The sequence below is a fragment of the Chelmon rostratus genome, chromosome 7 (assembly GCF_017976325.1).
Source record: "Chelmon rostratus isolate fCheRos1 chromosome 7, fCheRos1.pri, whole genome shotgun sequence".
NCBI lineage: Eukaryota > Metazoa > Chordata > Actinopteri > Chaetodontiformes > Chaetodontidae > Chelmon > Chelmon rostratus.
In genome coordinates, this window is record NC_055664.1 from 14986418 (window position 1) to 15001419 (window position 15002).

Genomic DNA, 15002 nt, shown 5'->3' on the forward strand with positions numbered 1-15002 from the left:
AGTCAGAGCCACTTCCTTCTATTCAGCCAGAAACAGAGCTTTTTAGAGATGTTCGAACACTAACACAGAAAACTCGCCACACACACTGGTGGGGCACGAACACACACCCCTGATGTTCACCTTTTTCCCAGAATCTATTGTTGACAGAATTCCAGGACATGATGAAGAACGCCTTCGTCCTCCTTATAAGTCTTGAAAGTCAATACAAAGATGATGACGTGAGCACTCTGAGCTCCTGTGAGAAGTTTTCATTAAACAGCAGCAACACTTCATGCACAATATTTGAATGTACTATTGTGGGTTTCTTTCTTGAATCATGGAGAAAAAATGCATTGAGATCACTTCGATTTCCAATACATTGCCGTGTTTAATGGATTTTAATGAATCTTGAAATTTCACCAAAACAGAAAATCCACATTTTGACTTGTTTGTATCATATTTCATCAATAAAATTCACTCACATGGCAACTGACATCTTAAATCTCTTTTCATCAGCCAAAGCTTTCCATTATAAACATGCTTACAAAAATAAATTGTGAACACAGTATTTTAGGAAGACATGATCTGATTGGAAGGTCATACATTGTCTCTGAACAAATACATCACCACTGGTCTGAGTAGTGCCATCAGGGATCAGAGGGGTCAGACAGAATAAATGTGGTTATTTTATGTTTACTTGTCAACTAATGGTGGTGGGAACTAATCAAAAACAAAAACTATTTCTCATATCGGCAAGGAAACTCATAGCTTCCTCTTAAAGGAAAGTAATCAGTCTGCAGAGGCTGGTACACTACCCAGAACACGTGTGCTTATACACACATACACTAATGCACATTAATGGCACTACCATCATATACACACCAGCCAAGGGCTTTGGTTCTGTGCAATGACTGAAAATTAAGAAAATACCATTTTAACAACACAAGCAGTAAGTTAAGGCTTACGGGGTTAACATGCACTCACTGCTGGAGGAGACTGGTAATATGACTAAAACTTTCTTTTTTGTCCTTGAGCATAAAAGTGTTTCAGATCATGAATAATGCATGAGTAAACACATGGCTTAAAAAATCCCCAACTGAGGTAAAAATTAGAGGACAAATTTGAGGTAAAATCTTGATTATTAAATCTGGAATTAACTCCTGCCCTCTTGTGGAACTGAGATTAATTTAATATAATGTTTTCCATTGAGGGCAGAGTTTCATTTCAGAATATAAACCTTTGTAATGTCTTTGGTTTTTCTCAAAAATATCTGAAGATCTATATAATTATGTTAGTTAAGTGTTATTTCTCTTTTTTACTGACAAACAAAACTTTGCTTATGATAGAAAATTACATGAGTGCTGTATTAATACTTGAATTTTACAAAAGTAACTTTTTTGTGGTGAATTAAAAAAAATATCCATCTTAATACTGCGGTACACTGTACCATATATACTGTAGTACTTCATATGTACTGATTTATCACCTCTCTGGAAAAATTGGGGATTTGGAGTGAGAGTAAAATGAACAGCAGGGGAAATGAAAAAATTAGTTTGTTGAAAAATGCATACACTTTCGCTTTCCTCACACTCGCTGTGCTTTTGTGTTCTACACACTGGGGCTGCGTTCAAATGTCCATGTAATCTTTTTCCTGAGCCACAACCAGATTAAGGAAAAAGTGGTGACTGAGGGAAGAAGGGCATCTGTTTCAGATCAAATGGAGACAAACTTGAAGAAATCTCTGTGGTCAGTACCAGGCTCAGGAAGAAGGTTGCTGCTCCGTCCCATCAGTGGCCTCTGAATCCCCGATGATCTCCCAGCTGGAGGCGGAGTTGCTCATGTGGGTGGGACTCCGGCCGCTGCCAGACCGCGTCAGGAAGCCAAAGCTTAGAAGCAGAGTAGAAAATACAGGCCTGAGGTCAGATCTGTAGTCAGGGATTACAGCTAAATATAGTGCAGGACTGAAGAAGAGCTCAGGATAGTGACAGCGTCAGTAGGCCGACATGAAACTGGTGTGATTCACAGAGGATGTCTGCCATGCTTCTGATTTTATTTTTTTAATAGCAGTGGTGGTTTGGGGCCATTTTTAGTGCTCTTGCTTTGTATTTAATGTGAGTTATAGTGCAAAGTGCTAGTTATTTGACTTTAATAGAAAAATCTTCTTCAGAGATTCTGGGCGAAAAATTTATCTTATGTTTCTTATGTTATTTCAGATCATTTGTAGCAGAAGTGACAACGAAAAATACAAAACAGAAATATTACAACAAAGCCAAAAAGACCCATCCATGACACATCTGAACCCAGCTGTATTTTCTGCCCTGGCCAGACAAGAGTCGTCAAACACATTCTTCACTTAATCAAATTCTCAGTCAAGATGCTTTCCCTCACTCAGACTCAAGAATACTTTTCTCAGTAAGATTTCTTTCCCTGCGAGTTGTAGCTGCTGGTAATTCCCAGTCCCTCTTCTTTATTAGTTGACTCAATATATGCACATTTCTAGGAAGACCGATTTAATTTAAGGGTAAAACCATGAACAGGAGTAACAAACCAACTTAAAATCTTCTTTGTTGATTTGCTAAGTTACTACCTGGAAAATGAAATAATAAATTGTGTTTCAGTGTAATCATATTATAAAAATAAAGGACTGCAAGAACTTCTATTAAGACTCCTAATTAAAGCATCATGCTTCTATTGATTTAAATAATCAGGATTCACATCATTCTTAGGACTTTTGTCACATGACTAGAGATCAACCGATATGGGTTTTTCAGGACCGATACCGATTGTTAGTAGTTAAGGAGGCCGATAATTGATATTTGGAGCCGATATTCATTTGCAGTGTAAAAACTGGCGTAAAAATGTTGAATAATACAAACACTTATCTTTGTTTAAATGCCTAAAGCATGTTTATTTAACCAAACAAATAAAATAGCTCCAGAAGTGCATGGAGTTCCTAGGCTCAGAAGCACCTCTTATAAAGTTGATTAAAAACTGAAATGAATAGCTACCTGAAATGTTTCGACAGTTAATAAAGCAACATTTAAATATAACTGAAATGACATCTTTTTTTTAAGTTCAAACACAACAAAACTACATGCCATTAACAAGTTCAGCAGCAACTCTTGTAAAGTTAAATAAAAACTTGCTCCATGAATTTTATACACAGTAAATAAAGTAAAATTTCTCCTGAATTTTACTCCTACACAGAATTCTTACTTCTATTTCCATATCAATATTATCAGCAGCCTTGTTGCAAGGGATTAGACCAACCACACTAAATAGCCCATAGCATCTCATCTTCACTTTAATTTTCAGATCATAGGACCAGAAAGCCCACAGCAACGTTAGTAGTTGTGAGTTGTAAAGTTTTTCATATGTCTTTTCATGCAAACTCACACTTTTCTCTACATAACAGACATTCTCCCATTGAGTCTGCTGAGCGATTAGAGCAGGACTGGTGAGCTAATGTTATACTAAAAGCTAGTCAGCCTTCATCTCAGTGTACTTCCCTGGAACAAAACAAGACTGAATTGAATTTCTTACTCACTCTGACAATCACACACAGGCTTCTACTATCACTTAGGGATGCACGATAATTATTGGGCCGATAGTTATCGGGCCGATAACAGGAAATTATGATGTCATTCCGATAAGTCCGATATCATGACGAACAGCCCCGATAACATATATGTTTTTGCCAGCACGGCAGTGCCTCGCTCCCACTATGAGACCCGAATGGCCTGCAGTGAATGCTGCATTCAAGTGACGTTAGCATAATCAGAAAAACTCTTTCTCACTGGGAAAAATCAAGAATACCCCCTCATGCCAGAAAACAACTCGTTAACTCGGTCATAATTTTGCTAGTTGCTGACTTGAATTAACATTCGGAGTATTTTTTCACATGTTACACACAAAAAATAGAAACATGAACTTAAATAGGCCAAAAGAACGACTGGCAAACAAGGGAACGGGGGAATGTACGTTACACCTTGAATGCAGCATGCGGCACAGCGTGCTTATGAAAACAGAGTTCAGACTTCTTCAAAGTTTCCAAAGAAGATTATTCGCTGGTTATTCGTAACAAATGTTCCAAGCGAGTTCCACTAGGAGCGAGAAATGGCACACGCTTTAATACCCGTTCAGTCACCTGAAACATAACCACCGCTTTGACGGAGTTTGGAAAGCGTATGAGGACGGCCGACCTGCTAAAGACGCTAACGTTAGCAAGGCAGCCGCAAAGAAGCCACCGGGACTTGCGCGTCGGCGAGGCTTTCGAAAAGTCCAGGAAATTTGCCAAAGATGACCACGGGCCAAGGTTATTGAAGATTTAATCATGGACGTGATGGTGCTTGACTTACTATGGACTGCCCTTCTTCAGTTTGTTTACATACATAAGTCTAAGTAAGGGATCATGTATCTTCCTTCAGGATGACACAGAAGCCCAACGCGACGCTTCTCCGTAGGAAACTGCTCACTATACGTTATCCCGCTTAGAACACGGCTTACTACTAAAGCATTCAATAGTGTGACACAAAATACTGATTAAAACATATTTTATTGATTTAAAATGAGTCTACTCTTGCCTGTCACCGCTCTCACTGCGCAGCGGCTCTGAAAGTAAACACGTAACTCTGCGGCGGTCGGCTAGTTTAGCTGTAGTTTGCAATAGAGGTAAGATCTTAAGCCCAAGCCCAAGCCCAAGCCCAAGCCCGACCCGACCCGAATTTCGGGCCGGGTCGGGTCTAAAATGTCAATCATTACGTTCGGGTCGGGTCGGGCTTCTCTCTCGCTGACTTTTTTTTTTTTTTTTTTTTTTAATAAATATATGTTTATAAAAATGTATACTAAAACGATACTAAACTACGGAATACTTGTTATAAAATAAATAATTTGGATAAAACAGAGAAGGCTAAACAGGAGCCGCAGAGCCAGAGCATGCTCTGCGCACTTGAACGTCGTCCTCTTAAAATTCTTCCCCTCCGCAAGTCCGCATGTGACCTGCTGGTATCCCCGATATGGAGAAGCAAGAAGTGAAGGATAAACTAAAGACAGGGGAATGGAAAAGGCAAACATGCACCGGTAAGAGTGAGGTGTGGAAAACATTCAAATTGATTGTTGAAAATGCTACAGAAACTTGCGCTGATAAAACTTGCATCTCTGTCTATTATCCATCAGTCATTGTTCTTCTTTGTCTCTCTGCCTCTCTCTCTCTTAAAGTGCCGTGCTAAATTCTTAAGGACTTACTGCTGCTGTGGTTTATGGCCCAATTTTCAACCCGTCAAAATGACGGACGGCCTTAAATTTTTCCCGTCAACTCTTAAAAAAATCCGTCAATGATCGAAAATTGTCGGTTAGTGTAACCTCTGCAGACACAGAAATATAAAAGATGTAAATGTTTATACAGTCTTGTTTAACTTAGATTTCGTTACAAAAGACAGGCTTTAATTTGTTATCATAAATCACCCCTCCTCCTCCCGAGTCCTCACAAATAAAATATGAAATTTCGGGTTTGCTTCGGGCTCGGGCCTGCAAATCACGTTAATTGGTCGGGCTCGGGCTGGGTCGGGCTTTATTACTCGCGGGCCTGGGTCGGGCCGGGCTGGATTTTTTGGGCCCGATCTTACCTCTAGTTTGCGACTGTTATTTTTCACAAAATGGATGAATATTTTTCCGACTCTGAGGTGGTGGACGATGACTTTGTTTACGATGGACGTCCTTACCGTTTTGAGCCGGAGTACACGGACGAGGAGCCCGTTGAAAGGAGGATGCGGAGGCAGAGAGAGGAACAGCTGGCCAAACAACAACAAACGCGTATCTCCTGGCCGCAAGTCGCACTCTGAGCAACAGAGGCATTCCTCCTCTGTTTTCATCGATGAACATTGTCCACAAGAACACCACCAGTTGCCGTTTACTCGTGGACGCGCAGCCGTTTGTTGTTGTTTTGGCCAGTGATGTCAGTGTGTGATGTCACCATGTGTGATGTCACCGTGTGATGTCAGTGTGTCATGTCACAGTGTGTCATGTCACAGCGTGACGTCACATCATGACATTGTGACGTCACTGACATCACCATGTGATGTCACTGTGTTATCTCTGATGTCACTATGATGTCACACTGTGATGTCACTGTGTTATCTCTGATGTCACTATGATGTCACACTGTGATGTCACACTGTGATGTCACTGTGTTATCTCTGATGTCACTGTGATGTCACTGTGTTATCTCTGATGTCACTGTGATGTCACACTGCGATGTCACACTGTGACGTCACAGTGTGTGACGTCACAGTGTGTGATGTCACGGCGAGGCTTTCGAAAAGTCCAAGAAATTTGCCAAAGATGACCCACGGGCCAAGGTTATTGAAGATTTAATCATGGACGTGATGGTGCTTGACTTACTATGGACTGCCCTTCTTCAGTTTGTTTACATAGATAAGTCTAAGTAAGGGATCATGTATCTTCCTTCAGGATGACATAGAAGCCCGACGCGACGCTTCTCCGTAGGAAACTGCTCACTATACGTTATCCCGCTTAGAACACGGCTTACTACTAAAGCATTCAATAGTGTGACACAAAATAGTGATTAAAACATACTTTATTGATTTAAAATGAGTCTACTCTTGCCTGTCGCCGCTCTCACTGCGCACCGGCTCTGAAAGTAAACACGTACGTTGCGTGGCAACCGCCTCTCACTGTGCACATCTCCGCGTCCTCAAGTCTTTTGTGTCTTAATATCGCTCCTCCTGTCGGTCCAGCGTTGTTCTTTACTTTTCTCATCTTTTTTGCTGGGGACATCATTCTCCAGCCAAGTGTATGGTCCTCTCCAAACAAATTAAAAATAATGTACGGAAAATGCTCCATATTATGCCACTCAAATCAGCTGGCGATTTCTTATTGAGCTTGGTACATTAAGGGATTACCCCTTTAGTCTGACTGTTAGGGACACCGCTGAATTTTCGCGATTGACCAATCAGAATTGAGTATTTAAGAGTGCCGTCTTCTAACTTCTGTCAGTACAATATGCACTGTGCATTATTTTTGTTGTCATTGAGGAATGCACTTTTTCAGTTTGTTTAAATAGAAATGTTTGAATCTAACTTGTGCCAGTGCATTAATTTTCTATGTATATTTATTTTTTGTAAACTTCTGGAATACACTTTTTCAGTTTGTAATCCTGATGCATGTATTTGCATCATTTCAAGGGGCCTTTATTTTTTATATCAGTAAGTAATGCACCTTATTTAAATTGATGTGAGATATCAAATAGGTTTGTTTGATAGCTTTAAGAACATGTTTGAGAGGCTTACCAATAGTTTTTCATTGGAAAAATAAATATCTCTTCATTTAAACAGTCAAAACTGTTTTTGGTTTTGTTCGTGGTATTGATGTCATGATGTTAGGTATATGTGTGTGTTATCGGTTATCGGTATTGGCCTTTAGGAGCTGAAAGTTATCGATTATCGGTATCGGTTTTAAAAAACAGTTATCGTGCATCCCTACTATCACTGACTGTTTCTACATCGATATTACCAACAGCATTGTTTCAAGTGATTCACAGACATATTGGGAGGTACTACGAGCTAGCAAAGCTGCCGCTCTTAGTTACTCTGCTCTTAACGTTGCGTCATTGTCGTGAGCTGTAGAGTTTCTCATGTGACTTTCACTCAAACACAAACTATTCTCCACATTATATACATTGTCCCCATTGCTAATACATAGTCTGCTGAGCGTTTACAGCCAGACCGGCGAACTAATGTTATGGTAAAAACTAATCAGGCTCTACCTTAGCATGCTTCCTTACAATAAGACAAGTGATATGAGTTTTTTACTCCCTCTCTCAATATCACACACAGATGCTTTTACTATCACGGACTGTTTGACTGTTGGTATTATCAGCAGCCTTCTTTCAAGTAATTCACAGACATGTCGGGAGGTACTACGAGCTAACAGAGCTGCCGCTAATGTTTACTCCGCTCTTACGTTATTCTGCTGCACACTGTAATGTTAGAGGTGGTTGTGAGAATTAGAGCACTGGGATGTTTATTACAATTTCGGGAGAGTTTTCTGCATTTACCTTTGACTCATGTGTTTGCTCTCCGGAGCTTCCCAACATGAGAAAACTTCTTGTGGAGGTACTACAAGCTAGCAAAGCTACCGCTCGTGTGGGAGCTTCCGCTTCAGTTTGGCTCTGCCACTGATGCATACTGTGGCTTGCTTAATCAATTAGATGGCGCCGTGGGCTGGAGACAGAAGTGGCAGGAGAGAGAGAGAGGGGCGGCTGCACCTGAGCCGAAATAACCCAGTTTTTAATTGATTTCTTGATATCGTCCCGTCGGATTTAAAAAAGGCTGATACCAATATACGTCAAAACTCCAAATATCGGCGCAGATAATTGGCCCGGCCGGTAATCGGTCGATCTCTACACATGACGTTTCTCTTTCTCCCTCCCATGCTTCAAAGCAAATGGCATTAAAACAATCCTGAGCTGGCCTGTCCAGTGAAATCCTCTGTAATATCAGTCTGATCTCTGTGTCATAAGTGCACAATAACAAGCAAAACCAAAACATATCCACTGGCCTATTTAATGATGAGCTCTTCTTTGGATCAGATCACTTCAGTCATTTTCCCTACAGTATATTTAATCAACACTGCAAAGCCAGAGAGTTTATCTATATTTTCTCAAAGCAAAAACATAAGCACGGATAGATGCTGAAACAAAAATACCAAACCGCCACAATCAACAACCTCAGGTCAGAAAAAATGAAGTATGGCAGTGTAGGCCGCAGTTGTACTCACAGATTTTTAATGCGTGACTCAGCTGGTTTGTCAGTGCCGTCAACTTCTGTACCATCAACTTCTGTCTGTCCAAACAGAGAACTCCTCTCCTCCTCGTCACTGGCAAGATGAAGAAATACTTTGAAAAAGCATGTCTGATCTCTACAATGGCCAGTTATTTCTGGAAATGATGTGAACGCGTGTTGTGTTTGTAAGGGAGACCTGCTGCTGCATTCGTTCACAGGAATCCCGAGCATCTTTGCCTTAATGAGCTTTCTCTTCTTTTTGATGGCAGAGCGGACAGCTTCTAAAAGGAAACCTGGGCACCTCTCCTCATTCAGGATCTCCCTGCAGAAACACACAATAATTTGCATTTATGAACAGTTGACACACCTGCATTTAAACTGACCTCGATTTTCTAAACTGTGCAAATTCAGATGTAAAACTTTTTCTCAGGAGGATAGCAAAAAAAGTCACACACGCAGTTTACCCACCTCTGATAGTAGCTGAGCTCCTCCTGCACCAGGAACAGGTTGGTTTTGAGCTCGTTCCTCTCAAAAATGATGTCACGCACTTCTTTCTTGGTGAAGCACGGCTGATCAGGATCCTTCTGGTCAACCGCTGATTTTTTCTTTGACTCATGAGCTGTTTGACTTGGACTGGACTGATAGGAGAACAGAGAGTCATCAGGTCAAACAGACAACAAAAATGCAGACAGCTTCTGTTATTTGATCAGTAGTATAAGGTTTAATTATCTTAGTGTTGATTTTTAACACATTTAAGCACATTTTTGTACATGCAGACTATCGATAGTATTTGACATGAAATAAAGGAAACATAAATTAAACATATATATTTATATATGTGTGATCCATCCTATGTAAGAGGCAGACATACAGGGTTGTTGCTGTGGGTTCTGTCCAGCTGTGCTTGGAGGTTTTCTATCTCTTTATTTTTCTCCTTCAGGTCGGCCTCCATGTCAGCCTTCCTCTCCACAGTGCTCTTCAGCTGGGTCTGCATTACGTTCTGCTTGTGTCGCAGCTCGCCGTTCATCTTCATGAAGCGCTCCAACTGCTCCTGGAGCTGCACACACACACACACATATGTATGAACCGCAATTTATAATCGCGCATCATAGCAAGAAACAGGTTTACACTCAAACAGACAATTTTCAATATTTCCTACCCGGTTTAAATATAGTTACACCCAAAACCAACAAGCCAGGCCTGAGCCAAAAAGACCATCTATCTGCATCTGAGAGTGAGGTGAAATGTCTCTCAGCATGGGATTTGGGCCAAAGGTCTGGAGGAAGGATAGGGCAAGGAATGAAACCACACAGTTTCAACACAAGTGTGGCTCTCATTTTACGGATGAAAAAAATTCTAGGCATCCATTTGAGCAAACAGAGACTCTAGTTCAGTAGACCATTTTTTCAGCCTTTCACTTGAGTCAAGTGACTGTGAGCAAAAAGCAAAGTGTTAACAAACACACACCCAGTTATGGCTGCTATTTAAATCATGTGGTACAAATGCCTTGACACACATACAGGCACGTGTATACACTTACAAGAGGCGCACGGGCATGCGCACACACACACACACACACACACAGTAGCTGTGTGGGGGTGAAAACTCTGCACAGTCTTGTCTTGAGTGTAGGTTAATCCTCCTTGCCTGATAGTGAGAACACTTCCTACTGCTGCCTTCAAATCGTATAATCTTTGCATGACAGCAACTTCACAAACACCATTGTTTACACGAGAAAAGCCAACATGCCTTTAAACAAAAAGGCCTTTGTAGCCACAGCCATGAATATTATTACAGCGTTGGTGTGTCCACGAGTTTGAGATGGCAGCTTTCTCTCTGCTTTTCGTTCCACTCTGAAACTCAGCACCCAATCAAAAGACAGAAAGATGTTTCTTCTCAACCTGAGAGCTGCTATGAATGAATGGCTGACTTTTAATGAGAATGTGTCAGTGCACATGGGCAGAGGAATCGTCAGATATTTGTGTTTATGTCTCCTTACCGCCTCCACCTCTTTGGAGATGGTGGTTATCTCCTGGACTTTGGCCCTCAGCTCATCTCTCTGCTTGTCCACCACCCCCTTCAGCTTCAGCATCACCTCTCGCTCTTGCCGCTGGACACGGTCTGTGCACACATGCACACACACACAAACACACACACATAAACACAGGTTCAGGGAAAGAAAACAATTGCCCTTTGTGAAAACTTCTTATTTTTCTGCCCATCTTTGCAATGACTGTTATACTAGTAGCGATGATTCTTGTTCCAAAATTCATACATAGTGATATATTTTTACGTTATACAGTTAACTGATGCTAATAACACAGCTTTACTGATATGTAGCGTTGAATTGTCTATACTGTAATATACTTACCACAGGAAACACAGAAAGTAGGTGATGACTGGACACAGGGTATGAAAATATACAACAAATCTAGATATTTTAATTGCAGCCATTCCTCCCATTTACGTGGTGACAAATGTGACCATGGTAACTCTAAAACCTCTGAGAAAATTAAATAACTAACATGAAACAGACGAAATCTACACATAACAGGTTATTACCACATGACCTCAGGGTTACACAAGATAAATACCTTAATGAGAGCATTGCAGAAGCGACACAGCACACTGCAAATGACCTTGATACGGTATCTCTGTCTTGCTCCATGAACTTTGGTTGAACTTTGGTTTTATGTTTCCAGGTTTTGAGATATGCGTCTTGAAATTTAGGCCACCATCCCATAACATAGAGGTAAATAGAATCTTTTGTAGTTCTAACAGCAGACATCATAACAATCATAAACTGTAGTCCCTCAAAATTAAATTATTTCATATAAACTGAAATAATCCACAACAAATTTGAACTTCACCTCAGTTGAAAGAATTATTGGAGCCTGGTAGCAGTTATTCATCACACAAAATTACTGATCACATTCAACTGCCACATGGCCTCTTGTCAGATAAATCAGCAAAGTATTAAAACAACATGCTTTTCCTGTCAGTACAAGAAAACCAGAGTCAGCGAAGCCACTCCACCCTCTGGCTTACAGTTTTCTACAAGCTGAAATGTATCAGTGAACACAAGAGAAGAAGCCAGGGATGATATCTTTTCTGTTTCACTTTGTCAAACCACTTATGACAGAAAATTGATGAAGTAGATGTCAAATGTAAACTACTTGTACCAACAAAGCATTGCAGTTATTCATGCTTTTCTTTCACAATATTGCTATTTAAATTGCAAAAAATACAATCATTTTGCAACCTATTCTGCAAATTTCCAGTGCATTGTCTTCATGTTTGCAGGGTAAGCACAGCCCTCCTCTGAGTCCTCTCCGACCTGTGAGATTCCTACCTATTGAGACTACTGCAACACTGCAACAACCAGTTCAACAGCTTTCACAATCAGTGTATAGGACTGTTAACCCACTGCTTTGAATCTGTACAGTAACTGGTGGAGAAGCATTTTCACAGAAAATACTGTTACAACATTTGCATAGGAAAACGACATAACCAAATGACCTTGAGGCTGATTTGCTTGTTTAAAGAAAGCTGATGGCAATGTTGGGGGTGATTAAGGGATCATCAGGGCATCCACACCAAATTCAGGTCCAGTTCTGTTTGAAAAAATATTCTTGGTGTTTCCTTGCTGTATGCATTGCTTCTGAAAGTAATGAGGTATACAGCATGCTAGATTGTTTTTGTCATATCCACATTTATTTGTTTTATGTTATTTAAAACATTATAACTCCTACTGTGGATTTAAATCCTATCCTAAAAACACCAAATGTGTTGGCCACACATTTCTACTTTAGACGGTCCACTCAACTCTCACTGATGGAAAAAATCCCCCTGTTTCTCTCTGGTTTTATGACAACATCTCCATTTTTGGGGTGGGTCATGTGAGTACTATAAACAATATGTAGTGTAGTACAGTAAAACGCTGCTTTTTGAATGAGTAAGTCTTGGGAAGTAACTTGCCAAACACAGTCCAGCTTCCAACAAACCATAGCCTATTTTACATTTAACTTTAAAATCTTGGGACATACCTTCCTGCGCATGGCTGCCCTTCAGCCTGCTCTGCAGCTCCTCCCTGTCCCCCTGGAGCTGCTGTACCTGGACCTGCAATTCCTCACACCTCCTTCTCCACTGCTGCTCCTTCTGCTGCAGCTCCTGCTTGAGAGGAGAGACAGGAAATTAAACTTTGTGACAATCTATTGGCTTCTGAAAGCAAAGGCTGTGTCCAAGCGGGTGTGTCATTTTGTTGTTAAGTCATTACAGATGCTTAGTTGAAATGACTCCAAGACTTTGGAGGACCACACCTCGCCAGCTACTTGTTTAGCACTGATTTGAACAACACTGTCTTATCTACCGTGCATTGATACTACTTATTATAGTGTAAAGGGATTGACATTTTGATGCTTTAGCACTACCAGAATAGATTTTGGGGCCCTATTAATCCCTGATATCACGCTGTCTGTTAACCACCACTTATACTATCCACACCACCCAGTGAACCTGACCTGGGGGCCACGTTGCCCTGGTGCTCCAATGTACAACATTCAATAAGCTCCTAAATTTGTAAATGCTATGCCACACTAACTCATCAACAACAGTATTTTTATAGTTAATGACTGTTCGACATTCACATTTAGCATTATTAAAGAATGAACAGTCTGTTTAAGATGTTAACCTTGATAATTAACAACAAGTGAGTTTAAGCCACTACTGATGTGCTACTTTTACAAGACTTAAGATAACTGTAGGGGAATGTCTGTATGACTTCCTCCCTGAGAAGCTCTGTTGATTAGCTAGCTAGCTTTTTTTAGCCGACTAATAGCTAACGTTGGTTTAAAAATTATCCTAGGAATGATAGTAAAATCACTGCTGTGTCGCACGACCTATGTTTACATACAGCGTTCACAAGATAATGATGACCTATTCACCAAAAGAAAAAAGAATACTACTGTAAAGGTTAAATATTCCCACTGATTGAGTTACAACACCACCACGGCGTAGACCCTCATAGCGTAGCTGTCATGGCCACGGTTGCCTTGACGACACAGCGCAGCAGGGCTGGTATTTCGGGTTAATGCTAGCGAACTGCTATCGCTTAGCTTAGTTAACTGACAGCCACAATAGCTATTACATTTTATATTATAAAACGCTAGGGCTCAGACAATCAAAAATAGCGCTACATACAGCGTAAGAACTCCCGTTTCATGCTGATTTACCATGCTCTACAGAACCCTTTCCTATATTTAACGTTTATGTTATGTTTCCGCAATATTTGGACGGTGTCGGCCATGTAAACGTAACTGTAGCTAGCCTCCTCTGGCCTGCCTGTCAACTAACGTGGGTGTTTGTCACGACACTGAATACAGCCGAAACATTAGTTACTACCGCTGAAGTAGAGCACTATCACACAGTTTTAACGCTGGCATAACATACACACAGGGGTAAAAAGCATTGGCGTCGTTAATATATTGTTTCTACAAAACTGTGAGGATTAAAAGCTACGTGTCTCTCACCCGTATTTCATTTTTATCGTTTCCCTCTTCGTGTTCTTTCCCCGCACGTTTCTTTTGCTTTTGCAGCTGAATCGTCTCAAAAGTCTTGAGCAGTTCCTCCTCCCTCAGATTGTGAGCATGGTTCCTCGAAGCGAAGCTCTCCAACAGCTCCAGCACTTTCACTATCTTCGGCACCAGACCCACGACGCTCTCTTTCCCACAGCCGTCGATCAGTTTCTCCACCTCGGTGCCGATCAGTTTGGCTATTTCATACACATCGTCCACAGTTAGAGCCGAAAATGTCCTGTCAAAACAGCCCTCTGTGGGCTTGGTCTCTGAATGTGCTTCGGGTCCCTCCATGTCTACAGTTCGAGCAGCTCACTTCACATGTTCTGCATCAGCAATCGAAACCGACAGTGGCTTTAGCGCGACGCTGACAGCCAGCCGAGAAACAAGATAAGAAAAGTGAAAACACAGTGCTGGTGTAAAGTTTAACGCGTGTGCGTTGTTGGGCCCACGCTGCCGACACACCTGAACTTGACCTGCTCCTCTTCCAACAACACGTCACTCATCTTTACGCTGTGCTAACATGAACAGAGCCTATCAAAAAAAGGACATCGAGTACTCTACAAAACACTGTGGTGCAAGCCTGGACGATCCAGGACAGCACTCGTGCAGGACCCTCCTACTTTTGGGACCAATGTAATTCGAGTAC

The 15002-nt window shown here is 41.1% G+C and overlaps 1 protein-coding gene across 2 annotated transcripts; it reads right to left on the bottom strand.

Annotated features, from left to right (window-relative positions):
* Positions 1 to 348: 348 nt before the first annotated feature.
* On the bottom strand, positions 349 to 14935 carry LOC121609635 (Rab interacting lysosomal protein). 2 transcript variants are annotated; one of them, XM_041941317.1, is made up of 8 exons: positions 14309 to 14935; positions 12827 to 12953; positions 10780 to 10901; positions 9652 to 9837; positions 9249 to 9418; positions 8977 to 9102; positions 8776 to 8874; positions 349 to 1865 (listed from the first exon to the last, which is right to left on the bottom strand). In XM_041941317.1, exons 1-8 carry the CDS (start codon positions 14645 to 14647, stop codon positions 1739 to 1741), a joined length of 1296 nt encoding a protein of 431 aa, XP_041797251.1. In that variant the 5' UTR covers positions 14648 to 14935; the 3' UTR covers positions 349 to 1738. The 2 variants fall into 2 exon arrangements, with proteins under 2 accessions (XP_041797251.1, XP_041797252.1); XM_041941318.1 differs by having other exon boundaries at positions 12827 to 12950; positions 14309 to 14934.
* Positions 14936 to 15002: the final 67 nt, after the last annotated feature.

What these genes read in the sequence shown, in the direction of transcription:
- LOC121609635 (XM_041941317.1), bottom strand. Translation starts at nt 14,647, where the DNA reads ATGGAGGGACCCGAAGCACATTCAGAGACCAAGCCCACAGAGGGCTGT. An exon ending in GTGAACGAATGCAGCAGCAG is followed by an intron (nt 8,875 to 8,976) that starts GTCTCCCTTACA and finishes TCATCTTGCCAG; the next exon opens with TGACGAGGAGGAGAGGAGTT. An exon ending in GAGTCACGCATTAAAAATCT is followed by an intron (nt 1,866 to 8,775) that starts GTGAGTACAACT and finishes TCTGCTTCTAAG; the next exon opens with CTTTGGCTTCCTGACGCGGT.